Consider the following 20,464-nt stretch of genomic DNA (forward strand, 5'->3'; position numbering starts at 1 on the left):
TTGCGGTCATTTTTTTTTCATGGTTGTTAAGTGGGTCACTGCAATCGTTAAATGAATCGTGGGTCGTTAAGTGAATCCAGCTCCCCCTCCCCTTGACTTTGCTTGCTGGGAAGGTCCCAAATGGGATCCCATGAACCTGGTTTGTTGAGCGCCTGAATTTTGATCACGTGATCACGGCGACGCTACGACGGTCCAGTCGTAAATCATTTTTTTCAGTCCCAGTGTAACTTTGTGTCGCTAAATGAATGGTTCTAAGTCGAGGACTATCTACACAGCTGAACGGAGAAGGAAGGAACCCACCAGAAATTTAAAAATGTCTTTTTTTTTTTTTTTTAAACACACAGCCATTATTTTTTCCACCTATTTTATTATCATCAAACCTAGAGAGATTCTGGGAAATATTTCCTGAGAGAAAAAAAAAAATACTTTGTCCCCGTTTACTTATATTCTGAAGGTGTTTCTGCGAATTCAGTCTGTTTTCAACTGGGGTCCCTTCATGAGGGATGGACTTCAACTCCCAGAATTCCCCAGCCAGCAAAGCTGGCTGTGGAATTCTGGGAGTTGAAGTCCACCCCTCATGAAGGGATCAAGGTTGAGAAATAGTCTTCTAATTAATAGCCTTTTATATTGTTGGCCTTTCCAATCCTTGACATAATGTCCTTTATTGCAGCTTATCGGGAGGGCAAAGGGGGGGGGGGCTGGCAATGAGACACCCCATTTGGCAGCCATTTTCTTCTTCCTCCCTTCCTGTTAAGCCTCTGGGAGTGTCCAGAGAGAGCGTTCGAGAGCGAGAACGAGTGCTGTTCCTTTCCTTTTGACCATCGGGAGTGTCCAGAAAGCAGCCAAGGTCCCCCCGTTTCCTCTCCCCCCCTTTAACCCACAGCCTCAATCCAGTTGTCCCCGTGGATTATGGGGGTCGCCCTTCAGGAATAAAGAGCCCGTTCAGAAGTCCGGCAGCGGAGGGGGTCCCGAGTTCGAGAGACGCTGGCGTAGAAGGGCCGAAATTGGGGGGGGGGGTTCTTTGGCTAGGAAGGTTGCAGCGCACAAGGAAGGAGGCCAAGGTTAGGTCCTTGAGATACAACGGGGCGCTTTTGAGCCCGCGCGTTTTGGAAGGATGGACGAGCTGAACATCCCGTACCGATTCCAGGAACCGTTGCTAGCCAGGATGGGCCCCGCCAGCATCCTCGGTCACCCTCCGCAGAAAGAGAGACCCATCGTCCACCTCCGGGTAGAGCAGCAGCAGCTCTGCGGAGTCCCGGATCAAGAGGGCGCCAGGGCGCCCAGCAAGGTGGTGAAGGCCAGAGCTTGGCGTGACAACTCGGCTACACATCCCTGCATCTCGCGAGCGGCGGGGGGCGACGGGTAGCGCAAAGCGGCGCTCTTGACGGAGAGGACCGCCTCCTTCAAGGCTTGGCAGAGGGCGGTGCTGGCGGAGCCCACCCTGGCCCGCACGGCCGCCGAAGACGCCAGGCGGGAGACGGTGTCGCCCACAAAGACCAGCTTGTGCGCCGTGACGATGACGAACTTGCCGTGCGGCACGAAGACGCGGGGCGGCTGGTGGGCCCCGGCGCTGGCCGAGAGCGCTTCGATGGCGGACAGCAGGGTGCGGTAGTGCGTCTGGCACTGCCCCGTGTAGAACTGCAGCAGCTGGCTGTCCTCCGGGGATGGCGGCGCCTGGCAAGGAGAGGAGACGGCAATCTTAGGAACTCCTCGCCATTGGGAAATGTACATTTCTGGTGCCGTTCGCCCCCCTCCGGCGGCTGAGTTTTCCCCAGGGGTTTTTAATCAAAAAATATTTCAATCCGGCGGGATCCACGGGGTGGGGGTCAAAAAAGTCAAGATGGCTGCCAGGACAGTGTGATCGGAGCTAGGTAGGGGTCAGTTTGGAGGGCAGCGTTGCTGCTGTTGACATTTTGGCTTTTTTCCCCCCACCCAATCCCATGGACCCCTCTGTTTACACAAGTTGTGGCCAGATACACAAGGATTCCAACCAGAAGGTCCAAATTCCACCCAGCGTTGCATTTCATCAGGACGTCTGCAAGGGAGGGGGGGGGAGAGCCAATGGTCAGCTTCGGATTTTGCAAACAGGGCTTTCCGCAAATGTCCTGCTTTTTAAGGGCTGGACCCCCCCCCCCCCAGGAAGGATCCCTGGCCCCGGGTGGGACAGAGTGAGAACAAGGGGTTATAAAGATAGATACCATTTCTTCGGTGGGAGTTGCCTCTTCTTCCGGGACCATAAGTGTGGGGCTGGCTTCGGGTGTGGTTGCTTTCTGCTGGATTTTATCAGTCCCCTGAGGAGAAAAGAAGGGAAGGGTAGGGTAGGGAAGGGAAGGGAAGGGAAGAGAAGAGAAGAGAAGAGAAGAGAAGAGAAGAGAAGAGAAGAGAAGAGAAGAGAAGAGAAGAGAAAGGAAGTAAAGAAGGGTAACAGGAAGGAAGGAAGATGAGTAGGAGATAAAGAAGAGAGGAAGGAGAAGAAAAGTGAAGAAGAGAAGAGGGAAGAAGAGAAGAGAAGAGAAAGGAAGTAAAGAAGGGTAACAGGAAGGAAGGAAGATGAGTAGGAGATAAAGAAGAGAGGAAGAAGAAAAGTGAAGAAGAGAAGAGAAGAGAAAGGAAGTAAAGAAGGGTAACAGGAAGGAAGGAAGGTGAGTAGGAGATAAAGAAGAGAGGAAGGAGAAGAAAAGGGAAGAAGAGAAGAGGGAAGAAGAGAAGAGAAGAGAAGGGAAGTAAAGAAGGGTAACAGGAAGGAAGGAGGAAGGTGAATAGGAGATGGAGAGGAAATGAAAGGAGAAGAAAAGTGAAGAGAAGAGAAAAGAGAAGCAAAGAAGAGTAACGGAAGGAAGGAAGATGAATAGGAGATAAAGAAGAGAGGAAGGAGAAGAAAAGTGAAGAGAAGAGGAGTGAAGAGAAGGGGAGGGGAGAAGGAAGAACAAAAGATGGAGAGAAGAGAGAAAGAAGAGAAGAGATGAAGCAAAAAAGGAACAACAATGAGGAAGGAAGGAAGGAAGGAAGGTGGAAGATGGGAAGAGGAAGGAGAGTGGAAAACGGGAAGAGAAAGGAAAGAAAAGGAAAAAAAGGGAAGGGAAGAACAACAATAAGTGCATTTCTTTGCTGAGTTTTATTACAGGATAAATAAGACAGAAAACCAAATGTCACAACGCGATTAAGAAGCTTTCTTGAAAAGCTCAAAACAACGGAACAATCCCAATTAATACAGATCAGCCCAGGGAAGACTCCCCCCCCCAAGACCTGCTTTGCTTCTGATTCAGAGCCCCCCCCACCATTCCGATTGACCCTTCATTTTTTTCCCCACCAAGCCCATCTTTTCCTGCCTCACAGGCTCAACTCAGCGAATCCGAGCTGACATCCTATTTTAAAGTCTCATGAAAGTGTGAAAAAAGTGTGAAAAAAGAGCCATGCGTCACTTTTTTTTCAGTGGACGTCGTAACTTCAAACGGTCACTAAACGGACCGTTGTAAGTTGAGGACCACCCCTAATTCCGGTGCACACAATACACCGGGAGGTAAGCCTACTCCAGCGCCAAGGGTTTTCCCTCAAAAAGAAAGAAAAGGCGGGCATTTGTTTGGAGGGATGGATCTGCTTTTTAAATTTAAAAATGTAAACCGGTGTCGGGTTCGAGACGAGGCAGATCCCTCCAAAGCACGTTGCACTTGGGTGAGTTTTGCACACAATGCGCCCCGTTGTGACACGTCTAAGATTAATGTCATTTTGGGTTAATGTTCACCTTGGGCTTGGGGAGGGAAAGAACGGAAATATGTCGAGGCTGAGAGCGCCTTTGCAAGAGAGGAAAATAAACCCCATTTTGCAAAAAACATCACACTGAAAGGCTGTGTTAAGTCTTTCTGATTTGTGGAACGTGCAGCGGAACAACCGCAAGGCCAAATTTAAGGGATAATCTTATATTTCAGCCATAATTTCCCTCTTTTTTTTTCTTTTTTCTTTAAAGCAGGTAGATCTAGAGACGAGGAGGTGAATTTTTGAAGGGGTCTGTCAGCTAACGAGAAGCCACGGATGGAAACTCAGTGAAGAGAGAAGCAACCTAGAACTAAGGCGAAACTTCCTGGCAGTGGGAACAATTAACCAGTGGAACTACCTGCCTCCAGAAATTGGGCAATACGGAATACAGAATAAAAGAGTTGGAAGAAGAATTGGTCTAGACCAGGGGTAGGCCACCTTGGCTCTTTTATGACTCGTGGACTTCAACTCCCAGAATTCCTGAGGGGAAAGGGAGAGGTTTTCAAGCTGAGCCAGGCTGGCTCAGGAATTCTGGGAGTTGAAGTCCAAGAGTCATAAAAGAGCCAAGGTTGCCTACCCCTGATCTAGACTCTTCCGGAAGGGCGACCCCATAATCCACGGGGACGAACGGATTGAGGCTGTGGGGTAAAGTGGGGGAGGGGGGGAGAGAGAGGAAAGGGGGGACCTTGGCTGCTTTCTGGACGCTCCCGATGGTCAAAAGGAAGGGAACAGCGCTCGCTCACACTCTTGCTCTCTCCAGACACCCCCAGAGGCTTGACAGGAAGGGAGGAAGAAGAAAATGGCTGCCAAATGGGTGTCTCGTTGCCAGCCCCCCCCTTTGCCCTCCTGATAAGCTGCAATAAAGGACATTGTGTCAAGGATTGGAAAGGCTATTAATTAGAAGACTATTTCTCAACCTTGATCCCTTCACGAGGGGTGGACTTCAACTCCCAGAATTCCCCAGCCAGCTATGCTGAGGGGAAAGGGAGAGAGTTCCAAGCTGAGCCATGCTGGCTCAGGAATTCTGGGAGCTGAAGTCCACCAGTCATAAAAGAGCCACGGTTGCCTACCCCGACGTCAAGAGCAGGTTGAACCATCCTTACCTTCAAATGGACATAATCGTACTCGTCAGCCAGACGGATCCCCTCGTATTCATTGTGGACGTCGTCCCTGGCTTGGTCCAGCGGCTCCCCTGCCCCGAGACCCCCCAGCCGGGGCGGAGGGGGAGGCAGCGGCCGGTCCTGGATACTGCCCTTCCGCACGATGCTGGGCGACGGAGGTGGAGGCTCTCCAGAAAGCCGCTCCTCGCTCGGAAGAGCGGGCAGCGGACGGCGGGATAGGCTCTCCGCGGACGGTAGCCGGGGGCGAGTGGGGGGTCCTGAGTCCCTTAGGTTGAGTCCTTGGAGGGTTCCCTCCAAAGGTGGGGTGCTGGGCGTCAGCAGAGGAACGTCATAAATGGCCCCATCTTCCTCTTCCTCCTCTCCCTCCTTTCCTCCTGCCCGGAGGTCTTCGGGAGACTCGTACAAGTTAAGCAAGGCTGAAGCCCGGCGTAAATTAGACGGGATGGCGTAGATCAGGGGCCCTTCGCAACTTCCTTCGTCCTCTTCTTCCTCCTCTTGGGAAAGAGCCTTTTTGAAAGCGAGGGGCACGTCGTAGGCCTCGTCCACGTTTGGAGGGGCGCTGGGTTGGGGGGCTACTCGGGCGACTTTTTTGACCCGTGGGGCGGGAGAATCGTACGTGTCCAAAACCACGTCCCGGAGCAAAGACGAGGGTACATCATAAACCTGCGAGCAGAGAAAAAAGGATAAAGAGGAAGAGTTCCCAAATTGAAGCATGTTTTGGGGTCAGGCATCAAGCTAGGCCATAAATTAGTTTGGCTGGGTGAATCCAGTTATTAACCATAGTTTACATCTGAGTGCCTTTGGACCACGCAACGTGGCTTGATCAGGAGTGGAGAGCTCAGCATGGATGATAAACACAGTCACTGTGATTGTAAACTGCAGTTTATGGCTTAGCTTGATATAGGATCCCTACTTTAGTGGTTTAGTCTATGTACCATGGTTAAAACAAACCATGGCTTACATTGTACATCAAGATGTCAAACTAGGGCCCTTGAAAGTGTGTGGACTTCAATTCCCAGAATTCCATGGCTGGAGAATGAGGCCTTTAGGACAGTGTTTTTCAACCTTGGCCCCTTTGAAGATGGGTGGACTTCAACTCCCAGAATTCCCATGGCTGGCTTTGCGGCCTTTAGGACAGTGTTTCCCAACCTTGGCCCCCTGAAGATGTGTCTGGCTAGGGAACTCTGGGAATTGAAGTCCACACATCATCAACTAGTGAGGTTGAGAAACACTCAGATAGAGGATAAAAACCATAATGGACACATTCAGCTAAAACATTTTTCCCTATTCTCATGCTTCTAACCAGCCTTTCAACGAAAGATCCACATATATTTTGATTCCCCCCCCCCGTTCCATCTCTTTCCCCTGGAAAAATTAGGAATAAAGATCAAAGCCTCTTCTACTGGAAGTTTTTAAGAAGAGACTGGGCAGCCATTTGTCTGAAATGGTGTAGGGTTTCCTGCCTGAGCAGGGGGTTGGACTAGATGACCTCCAACTTTATTATTATTATTATTATTATTATGGATCATCGCAGTCAGCCAGATGTTCAGACTGGATTTGGCATTTTGTCTACCTATCGAGTCCTTCCCAAGGACCTGAAATAGGCAGAGGTGGATGTTTGATGGTATTACAGATATCGTCGCAGGATGGAAGCAGTTCCTAGTAAGGCCGCCTTTTGCAATTGACTAATAGCGAATTTGTCAATGTCAATATTATTATTATTATTATTATTATTTTATTATAAATTTTTACAATAAAAACCCCTTCCCCGATCCCTCCCAACCCTCCCCAAAACCCTCCCCCATTCTTCCCAGAGCTGAATACAGGGTTAACTATAACTTATAAGAAAAAACTTTTAAACCCAAATAAACCTCAAGCAAGTATAATCACATTCAGTAAACAAATTATTAAATACTTTAACTCCATTATATATAAAAAAAACAGAAAGAGAAAAAGAAGAAAATAAAAAATAATAATAAAAAAAACAAAAACAAAACTATTCTACACTTCTAAATAATATCTTAAACTTTAAATATAAATTATTCAAAAGCTAAATGATATTTTCTTACATCATACTTATATTATTATTATTATTATTATTATTATTATTATTATTATTATTATTATTATTATTACTTCACCTTCATCCCGCTAGTTTTCTACCTAGGGGACTTTTTAAAAAAACATTTGAGCAGAAACTTTCAAGCATCTTCCAGAACACCTCAGCTTACGACCACAAGGGAGCCCCAACTTTCTGGCGTTAAGCAAGACAGCTATTGTGTGAATTTTGCTGCCTTTTTAAATCTTTCTCGCCACAATTGTCAATGAATCACTGCAGGTTTTAAGTTACTAAAATGGTTGTTAAGAGAAACTGGCTCCCCCCCCCCATCGACGTTGCTTGTCAGAAAGTCGCAAAAGGAGAATCAAGTACATGCCAATTTCCAAGTGTCTGAATTTTAATCACGTGAGCCTGGGGATGCTGCAAACAGCCATGAGTGTGAAAAAACAGTCGTAAATCCCTTTTTTTCAGGGCCCTTCACTAAACAGAATGGTTCTTACGTTGAAGATTATCTGTACTGCTTGCTGACGCATCTATTGTAGCCTCTTTGATGACCATCTTGGTTTGTTTGACCAGACTTGACTTCTGGCCTAATCTGGATGGCCCTGTGGCGTTGACCGATATCCCCAGCTTCCAAAGACACCAGGGACGCTCCCGAAATGACAGTCTAGCCTTGCTTTTTAAACCTCACCAGCTGCTCCTCTGGCATTCTCACCTGTCCTTCCCACCCGTGTGTTTCTCCATCTAAGGCAAATGTTGGCTTGGCTGGAGAAGGGGAAAGGGCCCCTTTGCAGGCAGCTGTCTCTTTGTAAGGGGCTCAGATCCAATTACTCTGGGTGGCAGGACAGGCGTAAAATTTAATCCAACAGGCGCGGCCAGTTGTCCTTCCAGCCTGGAGGCTTTGTCCAGCCGCCGGCGGGCACCCCATCCGATTGGCAACTTGCGCAGCGATCAGATATATTTTGATAAGCTAATAAAAACGTGGCAATTACAATGCTTTTGCTTCTCATCCAGGAAACTACTGCAGTTCTGTTCTGCTTCCAACCCAGCTGAGGTTTTTGACTCCCAGCGTCAGATTTAGAAGAGAAACCAGCTGGGACACCGGACAGGAGGCAAAATAATAAATAAGTAAAATAAGAATAAAATAACGCAGCAAAAATGACTGGGAACTGAATTGGCAAAAGTCTTAAAAAGGAGCAAGTCAAGATCCTGCGATGCTTTCAGATCCAAACAGGCAGACATATGGCCCACATTAGGCCTGAAGTGACTATTGTGGCAAAGAAAAAAAAAAGGCTGGCTCTTTGTTACTGCGATACCAGGGGATGCACGAATGGAAGAGAAACAAGGAAAAAAATAAAATAAAATATCGTGATTTGCAAATTGAAGTTGAGCGACTATGGAGATAAAAAATCAATGGTTATAGCAACAGGAGCCCTTGGAGCAATTCCCAAAGGGCTGCCGAGATATATGGAAATGTTGGACTTATTGGACCTGAATATTCTGATTTTGCAAAACAAAACAAAACAAAAAAACCCCACCTTACTTGGAACTGCCTATATATTCAGACGCTACTTTAACAGCTCTTAGGTCCTTGGTTAGAACTTGAACTGTTAAGTTTTTTACCAGTCCCAGATTGTAAATCGAATTGAAGATTAACCATAATAAAATAAAATATAAAATATAATAAGAATATTAGAATGGAATAGAATAGAATACAGTACAATAGAATAGAGTAGAATAGAATAGAAAATATAGCATAGATTAGAATAGAAAATATAGAATAAAATAGAGTACAATAGAATAGAATAGAAAATATAGCATAGATTAGAATAGAAAATATAGAATAGAATAGAGTACAATAGAATAGAAAATATAGCATAGATTAGAATAGAATAGAAAATATAGAATACACAATATAGAATAGAATAGAGTAAAATAGAATAGAAAATATAACATAGATTAGAATAGAAAATATAGAATAGAATAGAGTACAATAGAATAGAATAGGAAATATAGATAGATTAGAATAGAAAATATAGAATAGAATAGAGTACAATATAATAGAATAGAAAATACAGCATAGATTAGAATAGAATAAAAAATATAGAATACAAAATATAGAATAGAGTAAAATAGAATAGAAAATATAGCATAGATTAGAATAGAAAATATAGAATAGAATAGAGTACAATAGAATAGAAAATATACCATAGATTAGAATAAAAAATATAGAATAGAAAATATAGCATAGATTAGAATAGAAAATATAGAATAGAATAGAAAATATAGAATAAAATAGAATAGAATAGAATAGAATAATAATGACGCTGGTCATACCATCTGGGTTGATACAGCTAAGTCCTTGACTTACAACAGTTCATTTAGTGACTGTTTGAAGCCACAATCACACTGAAAAAAGTGACTAAGGATCGTTTTTCACACTTACGACCGTTGCAGCATCCCCGTGGTCACGAGATCAAAATTCGGACGCTTGGCAATTGACTCACATTTATGACGGTTGCAGTGACCCGGGGATCCCGTGATCCCCTTCTGCGTCCTTCTAACAAGCAGTGCGAAAGCCAGATTCGCTTAACCACCGTGCGACTCCCTTAACAACGGCAATGATCCACTTAACAACTGTGGCAAGAAAAGGCCAAGATTGGAGAAGGCTGGAGCCAACTACGGCTGCCCACGAAAACCGGCCATCTTCTCATTTGTCTTATTCTCTCAAAGTACCTCCACAGAGTCTTCTTCTCTTCTGGTACCCCGAGGCACCCTGTAGATGCCCTCTGGGGGCAGCGGGCAGGGCCGGGCGGGCGGCGGTATCTCATACACCTGGGGGTGGAAGGAAAAGACAAGGAGAAACCAGGAATCAGGATTGGGAGAGACGCAGCAGATCCCTGGCGCTCATATCTGAGATAGGTTCGCCCAACGTTCCTGGGTTAAAAAAAAGGGATGGAGAGTTCACGGTTGAGTGTGGTGGTGGTGGTGGGGAGACCAGCTTTCATCATGGTGGGTTGGGTGACCCATCCCATATCCTCCAAGTGGACCTCAAAAATAGAGAAGATTTGGGTAAGCAGTTGAGGGGATTTAGAGCAGTGGTTCTCCACCTGTGGGTCGGGACCCCATTTGGGGTCGAACGACTATTTCACGGGGGTCGCCAAACAACGCAGTCCGCCATTTTTTTCCCCCTTTTCCTTAGCTGTGCTACTCCCTTTGATTCTATTGGCTTTTGAAAGCCAATAGAATAGACTCTCTTGAATAGAGTCTAATTCTACTGGCTTTCAAAAGCCAACAGGAATTGTCCAGGCTGTCTCTGCCCTGCTGAGCCCGCCAAAAGTCCCCTTCTGCAAACGGGGCTGCACCAGTTGAGTAGTCCTCGACTTACAACCGGTTGAGCAGTCCTCGACTTACGACCGGTGGGGGGGGTCGCGGCATTAAAAAGGTTGAGAACCACTGATTTAGATGGTCAAAGGGTTCCTCCTCAAGATCTGTTCTAGTAGGCACCCTTCTCCAGCCTGGGGCCTTGAAAAGAGGGTGGAGCCCCATTCCCATCATCCACACCCAGCTAAAATGGGGAGACATCTCAACGTATCTAGACGTTGACAGGCTGCTAAACTCTGCTCTGGGGGAAAAGGGGAGACGTTGAAGTCCAGTTTTGGTGTCTTGGTTAGAAGTTTGAGAAGGTGGAAGAGGAGTCTCTGTGGCTATTCAGTGTCATCCAAGGTGGCATCATGGAGAGGAACAAGCAGGAGAGGACTTCCAGGTCCTGCTCACCTCCTGTTCTTCTTTCCTTTGTTCTCTTCTTCTCCACTCGTCTACGGCTCCGTCTGAGACCCTTCCCACCAGAAGACCGTCCTTCTTCGGCACCTGGTAGACCTCTGCAGAGGTGTGGTTTGGGTGAGATCCCGGCTCAGGGAGGACCTTAACCCTGTTGGCTGGCACGATCCCTTGTTGGCCGTGCAATGAACACAAATGCCAGCCTTCCAGGCCGATCCCTTCTGGCTGGAGAAGGACCATGAGGTCCCCCTTGTGGAACGAGAGTTCATCCGGACACTCGGCTGTGTTGTCGTACAGAGCGCGACACAACTGCGCCTGTGGACGAAAAAACAAAGTGGAGACACAAGGCTCAAGTTCACACTTTCCAAAACTCAGCTTTAAGCTGTGCTCTCCAGACTACAATACCCAGAATTCTTAAGAAAGCAGGTCTCAGAATTCCCAGACTACAACGCCCAGGATTCCCAGACTACGACTCCCAGAATTCCTAGCCCACCTGGCTGGGTAAGTTACCCACAAGCAAGATGCTGAAAGGAGCTTTTTACAACACAAGGTGGGAACCAAGAGCGGTCAATTTTAATGGTTGTCTTTACAAGCATCTGCCCTTCCGTAACAAGCAGTCCTTGTTTAGCGACTGCCTCACTTAGCGACCGTTTGCGGTTACAATGGTGATGGAAAAGGAACTTTGCGAACAGCCCTTGCATTTACGACCTTTGCAGGTCTGTAAAGCAAAGAAAGCTGAGCGGAGATTGCAAACATCGCATTTCACTTAGTGTCCAACAACCAAGTTGCCCAACTATGGTCGCTAAATGAGGACTATCTGTATATTAAAACTGCCCTAGGCTTCTGTGCTAGATTTCTACTTAATGGGGATTTTTAATATATATATATACGTATGAGAAAGATTATTATATCACATAAAACATATAAGGAACGGTTGCTAGAATTGGGTATGTCTAGTTTAACGAAGAGAAGGACGAGGGGGGACATGATAGCAGTATTCCAGTATCTCAGGGGCTGCCATAAAGAAGAGGGAGTCAAGCTATTCTCCAAAGCACCTGAAGGCAGGACAAGAAGCAAGGGGTGGAAACAGATCAAGGAGAGAAGCAACCTGGAACTAAGGAGAAACTTCCTGACAGTGAGAACAATTAATCAGTGGAACAACCTGCCTCCAGAAGTTGTGAATGCTCCAACACTGGAAGTTTTTAAGAAGAGACTGGACAGCCATTTGTCCGAAATGGTGTAGGGTTTCCTGCCTCAGCAGGGGGTTGGACTAGATGACCTCCAAGGTCCCTTCCAACTTTACTACTATTATTATAAAGTTACATAGGCATTTCTTACAACTACAACTCCCATCGTGCTCGGCTACTCTACCTTCTCCAACTGCATCCTGCAGATGTGTTGAGCAGCCACCCCATCATCCTGTTCCCTGGAAGCTGAAGCAGCTTTGCAAACATCTGATTGAGAGCTGAGGCCAAAGGACTGCAAATTTGCTCTCCCCGCACATAGAAAACTAGTGCCTCAGGGACAATGTTAGCTCTTCACTGGCAGAGAGTTTTGAACGGGCCTTAATCCAGCCATCTCCCCTTCCCTGATATTCTGAATGGGCTCTACCCACTAGGGATGACCCCTGGTCTTCCTTAAGGCTGCACCAATAAGCTGCATTTTTAAATGCAAGCACATCCATGCTTGAATTCCCTCGAAAAATAGCAAGGAGGAGTCAAAAGACTTCCGGCTGGGAAGTTTGCCCAAAAATTGGGAACAGGATGAACCAGGACAAGCTCTGGCATTGCTCGGCATCCTTTTATAAACAGTTGCTGAGTTTTGCAACCGAAACTTTTGTTTTTCACCGAAAACCCAGTTTCTAAGCATTTCCCGGACTAATCAGCAATAGAACTAGTCCTTGACTTACAAAAGCTTGCTTAGCGACCATCCGAAGTTACAACGGCACTGAGAAAAGGGACTTAAGAGTCCTTTTTCACACTTACGATCCGTTGCGGCCTCCCCCGTGGTCACGTGATTTACGTTTGGATGCTTGAAAACCGACTCAGTTATGACGCCCTAAATTTCTGTATCTGCGAAGGGAAACGTTTTGTTAAGTGACTTTGGCCCCGTTTTACGGCCTTCCTTGCCTCAGTTGTTAAGTGAATCACTGCAGTTGTTAAATTAGTAACACGGTTCTTAAGCGAATCGGGCATCTCCATTGTCTTCGCTTGTTAGCAGGTCGCAAAAGGGGATCACATGATCCCGGGACGCTGCCACCGTCATAAATATGAGTCAGTTGCCCGACGTCTGAAGTTGGACCACATAACCATGAGGCTGCAATGGTCGTAAGTGTGAAAAAAGACCTTAAGTCACTTTTTTCATCGCTGCTGTAATTTTGAATGGTCACTAAAGAAATTGTTGTAAGGCCAGCACTAGCTGTATTTCCCTATGAGGCCTGGCTGCCATATTGTCTAACCTAGTTACACTTAATGGCGACCCAGTTTCTTTTCCATTTACAGAGACCCTGTTGGCTCAAAGCACTGGCAGATCCCACCCCAATCCTCTTCCTTGCCAGTTAAACCTCCATGGCTCAGCCTCAAACTTGAGATAGTCCTCGGCTTACAACCACAGTTGAGCCCAACATTTCTGTTGCTAAGCGAGACCGTTGTTAAGTGAATTCTGCCCCATTTTATGCTCTTTCTTGCCACAGTTGTTGAGAGAACCACTATAGCCAAGTGTGATTACATACACAACAGGAAGAAAGGGAGGGAGGGAGGGAGGGAGGGAGGGAAGGAAAGAAAGAAAGAAAGAAAGAAAGAAAGAAAGAAAGAAAGAAAGAAAGAACTTTTATTTGGCCAAGTGTGATTACATATACAACAGGAAGGAAGGGAGGGAGGGAGGGAGAAGGAAGGAAATGGGAATGAGGAGAAGGAAGAAAGGAAATGGGAAGAAAAGAAAGAAGGAAGGAAATGGGAAGGAAGGAAGATGGGAATGAGAAGAAAGTTGTTAAGTGAGTTTTGCCCCACTTTACGACCTTTCTTGCCACAGTTGTTAAGTAAATCACTGCATTGACTTTGCTGGTCAGAAGGTCGCAAAAGGGGATCACGTGACTCTCGGGACACTGCAACCGTCGTAAATACGAGTCACTTGCCAAGTGTCTTGAATTTTTATCATATGACCTTGGGGATGCTGCAACGGTCGTTAAGTGTGAAAAAAAGTCATAAGTTATTTTTTCAGCGCCGTTGTAACTTTGAACGGTCGCTAAATGAACCGTTGTAACTTGAGGACTAGCAATATTTCCCTATTCCCCCCCCTAGCCTTTGTTTAGCCATCAGAGCATCCTACAAACGCTGCAATAATCAGGTTAAAATATAATATACATCTTGAGCAATAATCTTTTTTTGATGAGGTGATGGCGGAAAAGCTGATGATGGTATCTTGGCGGACAAGGAGAAAAGCAAAATCATCTGCCTGGGTGTTGACAAGATAAAATTTAGCCAGAAATTATGTCATTTGGGGGAGTTTAAGACACAGCCCTTCGCCAGAAAGCCGAAAGTTGACGAATGTCGGGGAGCCCAAATTTTACATTAGTTATGGGAAATATTATCTCATCAACGGATCATCGAAATGGGGCCTAACTTTTCACCTCAGAAAAGCTGCCATATTCTTCAGATTGGCGAGGGGAACCCGCTCTTAAGTGTGACAAGGGACTCTGAAACCCATAAGCCACTCGATTTCCCTCGACAGGTAGTCCTCGACGTACGACCACAATGGAGCCCAACATTTCTGCCGCTAAGTGAGACATTCGTTAAGTGGGTGTTCGGCCCCATTTTGCGACTTTTCTTGCCACAGTTTGTTAAAGGGAATGGCTGCAGTTGTTAGTCACACGGTTGTTAAGTGAATCCGGCTTCCCCCCCCCCGACTTTGATTGTCAGAAGGTCGCAAAAGGGGATCGCGTGACCCCGGGACACTGCAACCGTCGTAAGTACATGCCAGTTGCTAAGTGTCTAAATTTGGATCACGTGACCGTAATGGTCATAAGTGGGGAAAAACGCTCCTAAGTCGCTTTTTTTCAGTGCTGTTGTAACTTGGAGCGCTCTCTAAGCAAATTGTTGTCAGTCAAGGACTACCTGTAGTTAGCCAAAACACACAAAAAGTGCTTTCCAAGAAAATCTGAAGCTAAAAAGCTTTCACCTCCAGCAAAACCACTCAGGTAAAACCCTAGCTGCAAAGGAAGGCCTGTTTTTTTGGTGTGTGTGTGTGTGTGTGTGTGTGGAATTAAAAGTATTTTGATTTGCAAAAGTATTCAGGAGAGCATTGTGTTCCTCTCTCCCCCCCCCCAATAGCTTTTTCTGCGCCCCTCTTTGTCAACCAAAGTCAACACGACATCAAAGCCTTCCCCACCACTTATCCATTTCTAGATAATAAGGAGGCCCAAATAACCTTGGAATGCAAATATTTTCACTAAGGTCAAAATTGTTCTCAATCCTGTTTTACTACAAACTGTAGTCAGGGTAGATTTTTCTTTTTTTCTTTCTTTCTCTCCCTTTCTTTTTCTTTCTTTCTTTAAATCTTTCTTTCTCCCTCTCTTTGGTTCTCTCTCTCCCTCCCTTCCTTTCTTTTTCTTTCTTTAAATCTTTCTTTCTCTCTCTCTTTGGTTCTCTCTCTCCCTCCCTTCCCTTCTTTCTCACCCTTTTTTTCTTTAAATCTTTTTCTCTTTCTTTCTCCCTCCCTCCCTTTTTCTTTTCCTCCCTTCCTTAATTTTCATTTATTCTTTCCTTCCTTTGTCCCTCCCTCCCTTTTCTTTCCCCTGCTTTCCTTTTTTTCCCTTCCTTCCTTGACACATTCATTCATTCTTTCCTCCTTCTTTACCCTTTGTTTTCATTTTATCCCTCCCTTTTGCTTTTCTCTTTTCTTTGTTTCTTTGCTTGATTCTTTCTTTCTTTCTTTACTTTTCTCTCTCCCTGGCTTCCCCTTTCTTCCATTCTATCTTCCTTCCTTTTCTTTTTCTTTCTTTCTTTCTCTCTCCCTCCCTTCTTTCTCTCTCCCTTTCTTCTTTCTTTCTCTCCCTTCCTTTTTTTCTTTCTCTCTCCCTTCCTTCTTTTTCTTTTTCTCTCTCCCTTCCTTCTTCCTTTCTTTCTCTCCCTTCCTTGATTCATTCACTTGTTCTTTCCTTCCTTCTTTCTTTCCTTTTTCTTTTTGTCCCTTCCTCCTGATCCTTTTTCTTTTTTCCCTTCCTTCCTTCTCATTCATTCTTTCCTCCTTCCTCTTTCATTTCTTTTTTCTGTTTTTTAATTTATCCTTCCCTTTCTTCCTTTCTCTTGCTCTTTCCTCTTCTTTCTTTCTTTTTTCTTTCTTTCCTTTCTTTTCTCTTTTCTTTCTCTTTTCTTTTCTTTCTCTCCTACTTACACTTGTAGACATGTTGGCCCTCCAACATCAAACAAAGGAATCGGAAGGCCTGAACAGCTTCAGCAGACCAGAATGACACCTTAATATATTAAGACTCTTGAAAAAATAAAGCCAGCCTTTAGAAGCATTCTTCTCTTTTGCTCTGTACGTTGTGGCCGGAGGGAGAACAACAACATACAGAAAAAGAAAAAAAAAATCCTGAGAAATTCAAAATTGATTTTTCGTCATCTTAAAGAGGCCAACAAACCGCAAACATAGAAGCTATAACTCTCTAAAGAATCCTTGGCAAACTGGTTCCTGATGAATATTCCAATGCAAAGTGGGGGAGGGGGAGGGAGAAATTCTTTAAATAAAATCAGTAGTTCCTATATTTTTTGTGTGCAGTGAATGTGGTTCTTCCTCAGAAGTTCTGCCAGTTGCAATTTGCAATTCCCTATGATTATTTCCCCAGCAGTTTTTCTGAGGTTTTCCAAATCTCTGGGTCAGCAAAATTAGCCCAGGAAAGCGACTTGAGTAACTCTGGTTGCTTCCAGGCCAAAAAGCTTGAGCGAAAGAAGACAAGCTGGAACACAGATCTGTGCAGCGAGCAGAAAGTGGAAAAGCAGCCCAGAGACATTTACAGTTCTTCCTTCCAAAGCTTGTAAAAACCGGAATAAGGAGAACAGTCAGATTTTGCAATGTCATGGAATCCAACAAAAGAAATCAGAAGTTTTTCCTTTTGGCAACAAACAGGCCCAAATTACCAACAGTTCGTGGAATCACATCTGCTCGCAAACTTTTGCTCTTGAATCCATGTGTATAAATATATATCTATATTTTAAAAGAGCCAGTTCAGAAATTTCTTCAAAAATATTCAGCAAGCAGCTTTTATTGTTTTCCTGAGAACAAGCAAGATTCACCAGCAGTTATCTTTAACATTTTGCAATTTTCCTCCGCTCCTCTGCTTTGTTCAATATTGAGGTTTTGAGTTAAACTTTCACCAGATTCCGAAAAGAGCTGGCATCGACCCAGCTCAAAAAAAATTCCAATTCGCCCACAAATCCGACATGTATTTCCAACGAGGAGGATCGGCAAAAGCAACTCCAGGGATTTTGATGCATTTCCAAATAAACGTAATCTCCTTCCAGAACAGCGAACTCCTTTCTCCCTACAAGGCTGAAGAGTGAGGTTCTAAATCCAGATAATTTTAATTTCAAGGGAGGTCTCCTGCTCCCCGAATCCCCACCAAAAAATCCTTGGCAAACTTTGAGGATTGCCAGATAATCTTGCATGTCATTCTTCCAATCGAAACCCAGGCGGGAATGTCCAGCGTCAGCAGGAGCAGATTGCGAAAATCCAGATATTTTGTTCTTTGTTGGGCCAAATATTTATTCCAGAATGACAGTCAGAGGCAGGGAGGAGTTTTATGCAAATTTCCCCAAATTCCTAAAGGTTATGGAAGAGAACCTGTTCCCGGGCTGAGGGTGGCAGCATCAAATTCCACGGTGTCCCCCCCTCTTGGTCACCTGCTGAGCACAAAATACAAAGAGTTATTGTAAGGATTTGTTTCCAGCCTTAACTTAAAGAAAGTGACTTTCCCAAAGCCCTTTGGATCAAACCCAAAGGGAGATTTCTTGCATTCTGGAGGAAGGTTAAAAAGTATTTATGTATTTGTTTCTTTCTTTTTCTTTCTTTCCCTTCCTTCCCTGCTTCTTCTTTCCTTCCTCCTTCTGACTTTCTTCCTGCCTTCCTCTTTCCCTTCCCTCTTTCCTTTTTTCTTCCTTCCTTCCTCTTCTCTTTCCTTTCCTACCATCCTTCCTTCCTCTCTTTTTCTTCCTTCCTTCCTCCCCCGTCCCTTTCTCTCATTCCCATCTTTTCTTCCTTCTTCCTCTCTCTTCCTTCCTTCCCTTTTCTTAACTCCTTCCCTGTCTTTCCTTTTTCTTTCTTTCCTCCCGTTCTCTTTTCCTCCTTTCTTATTTCCTTTCCCTCCCTCCCTTCCTTTCTTTCCTTCTTTTTTCTTCCTTCTTTCCTCCCCTTCCCTTTTCCTTTCCTTCCTTTCTTCTGTCCGTCCTTCTCCCTCTACCTCTCCTTCCCTTTCTTTCCTTCTTTTTTATTCCTTCTTTCTTCCCCTCCTTTTCCTTCCTTCCTCTCATTTATTTCCTTTCCTTCCTTTCTTCTGTCCTCCCTCCTCCCTCTACCTTTCCCTCCCTCCCTCCCTCTTTCTTTCTTTCTTTCTTTCTTTCTTTCCTTCCTTCTTTCCTCTTCTCCCCTTTTCCTTCCTTCCTCTTTATTTCCTTTCCTTCCTTTCTTCTGTCCTTCCTCCTCCCTCCCTCCCTCTTTTTCTTTCTTTCCTTCTTTCTTTCCTTTTTCTTCTTTCTTTCTTTCCTTCCTTCTTTCCTCTTCTCCCCTTTTCCTTCCTTCCTCTTTATTTCCTTTCCTTCTTTTCTTCTGTCCTCCCTCCTCCCTCTATCTTTCCCTCCCTCCCTCCCTCCCTCTTTCTTTCTTTCTTTCTTTCTTTCTTTCCTTTTTCTTCTTTCTTTCTTTCCTTCCTTCTTTCCTCTTCTCCCCTTTTCCTTCCTTCCTCTTTATTTCCTTTCCTTCCTTTCTTCTGTCCTTCCTCCTCCCTCCCTCCCTCCCTCTTTTTCTTTCTTTCCTTCTTTCTTTCCTTCCCTCCCCTTTTCCTTCCTTCCTCTTGTCTATTTCCTTTCCTTCCTTTCTTCTGTCCTTCCTCCTCCCTCTTTCTTTCTTTCTTTCTTTCTTTCTTTCTTTCTTTCTTTCTTTCTTTCTTTCTTTCTTTCCTTCCTTTCTTTCTTCTTCCTCACTCCCACTCTCTCTCTCTCTCTCTCTCTCACCCTCCCTCCCTCCCTCGGACACCTTAAGAGCTGTTCCCCAAACTTGTTATTCCCCCCCCCTTCCCCAGAGCAGAGAGTTCCGCGAGGCCGCCCCCCTCCCCCCGTTCTCCGGGGCGCCCTTCCAAAGCCGAGCAGCCCCCTCCCCAACACCCCCCCAGCCCCCCACCCCCGTCGGCCCAGCTGCCTTTCGCCTCTCCGGGCCCCCGGGCCGGAGCATCGGAGCATCCGAGCCTCCGCGGCGCCGCATCCCGACTCAGCAATTTCCCCAGCCGGGCTCCCACTTGGCCCGGGCGACGCGTGGCTGGCTGGCCGGCTGGGCGGCCCCTGGGTGGGGAAAGCGGGGGGCGAGCAGGCAGGGGCAAATCCCCCCCCCGCCCAACCCCACTCCCGGGTGGGAAGGCACCACGCGGAAAAGAGGAAGAAGAAGCCGGCAATCGGTGTGTGTGTGGGGGGGGGGGAGAAGCGGATCTAGAGGAGAAAAAGAAGATGCGTCCGGGGAGGAAGGGGCAGAAAAGGGGGGGGTCGGGCTGGGGGGGACCCCCAAACCTTCCAAGTCCTCCCTCCCCTCTTCCTCCCCTCTCCACCTCCGCCCCCCCCCAATCCAGGCCAATTGATGCTTACTTGGCCAGCCTTGCCGACGCGCCCCCCGCGGGCGCCCTCCTCGCCTCCACCCCGGCTGCCAAGTCGGCGGCTGAGCCTCTTCTGCGCCGGCGCTCCTCCTCCTCCCCTCCTCCTCCCCCCCCCTCCTTGGAGAGGGGTTTGCTCCTTTGACGTCTCCCCCCTCCCCCGTCTCCCCCCTCCCCTCCCGCTCCTCCTCCTCCTCCTGCCGCAATCGGTGCCCACTTTGGGGGTCCCCCCCAGCCCCCCCCTTTTCCAAGGGATCCCTCCGGCTCTGCAGCGCCCGGGGGAGGGGTGGGGAAGGGCAGGCGCTGGGGCTGGGGCTGGCCGGCGCCCAAGACCCCCCCCCTCCGTCTCCCTCCAGCCACCCGACCCCCCCCCCCGTCTCTTTCCCCGGGCACACACGTCGCTGCTTGTCGTCTGCCTCTCTTCCAACTCCTGGGTCCTAAACAGCCTCTGCGAGCCGGGATTTGGGGAAAGGGTGTGTGTGTGTGTGTGTGTGCGGGGGAGGGGGGATCCGAGAAACGCCAAGCGCTCCCCGCTCCAATCCCTCGGGCCTCCGCCCGTCCCCACCCCGCCGCCCGAAGCGGTCCTGCCGGGCTGGACTGAGCGGGGAGCTGGGAAAGAGCGTCTTGAGGACTAGCGCCACGGGCAGCTCAGCAGAAGCTTCCCCCCCCCGCCCCCAAGCCGGCGGAAAGGCAGTGTTCCTTCCCCGGGTGTTGCGGGAGGTATGGTCCGGTTTCTCCCCCCGCTGGGTTTAATTCCTGCATCCCGCTGGATTCAAGGGGTCCGGGAGGGTCTTCTGGATTGGGGGGGAGGGTCGTTTGTGGCGGGCAGAGGGCAAAAGAGAGAGGGGGGAAGGAAGGAGAAACGGAAGAAAGGAAGGAAGAAGAAAGAAAGAAAGAAAGAAA

General features: G+C 46.9%; 1 protein-coding gene across 3 annotated transcripts; it reads right to left on the reverse strand.

Moving 5' to 3' along the window:
• Nucleotides 1-350: 350 nt before the first annotated feature.
• Nucleotides 351-20,227, reverse strand: EFS (embryonal Fyn-associated substrate). Of its 3 annotated transcripts, none has more exons than XM_039345559.1 (7): nt 19,959-20,227; nt 16,105-17,609; nt 10,711-11,028; nt 9,670-9,768; nt 4,857-5,537; nt 2,199-2,291; nt 351-1,674 (listed from the first exon to the last, which is right to left on the reverse strand). In XM_039345559.1, exons 2-7 carry the CDS (start codon nt 16,114-16,116, stop codon nt 1,261-1,263), a joined length of 1,617 nt encoding a protein of 538 aa, XP_039201493.1. In that variant the 5' UTR covers nt 16,117-17,609; nt 19,959-20,227; the 3' UTR covers nt 351-1,260. The 3 variants fall into 3 exon arrangements, with proteins under 3 accessions (XP_039201493.1, XP_039201492.1, XP_039201491.1); XM_039345558.1 differs by lacking the exon at nt 19,959-20,227 and adding an exon at nt 19,557-19,655; XM_039345557.1 differs by lacking the exon at nt 19,959-20,227 and adding an exon at nt 19,557-19,652 and having other exon boundaries at nt 16,105-17,612.
• Between the last annotated feature and the right edge of the window lie 237 nt (nt 20,228-20,464).

This window comes from Crotalus tigris, unplaced genomic scaffold (assembly GCF_016545835.1).
Source record: "Crotalus tigris isolate CLP2741 ecotype Arizona unplaced genomic scaffold, ASM1654583v1 scf7180000017953.204902, whole genome shotgun sequence".
Classification (NCBI taxonomy): Eukaryota; Metazoa; Chordata; class Lepidosauria; order Squamata; family Viperidae; genus Crotalus; species Crotalus tigris.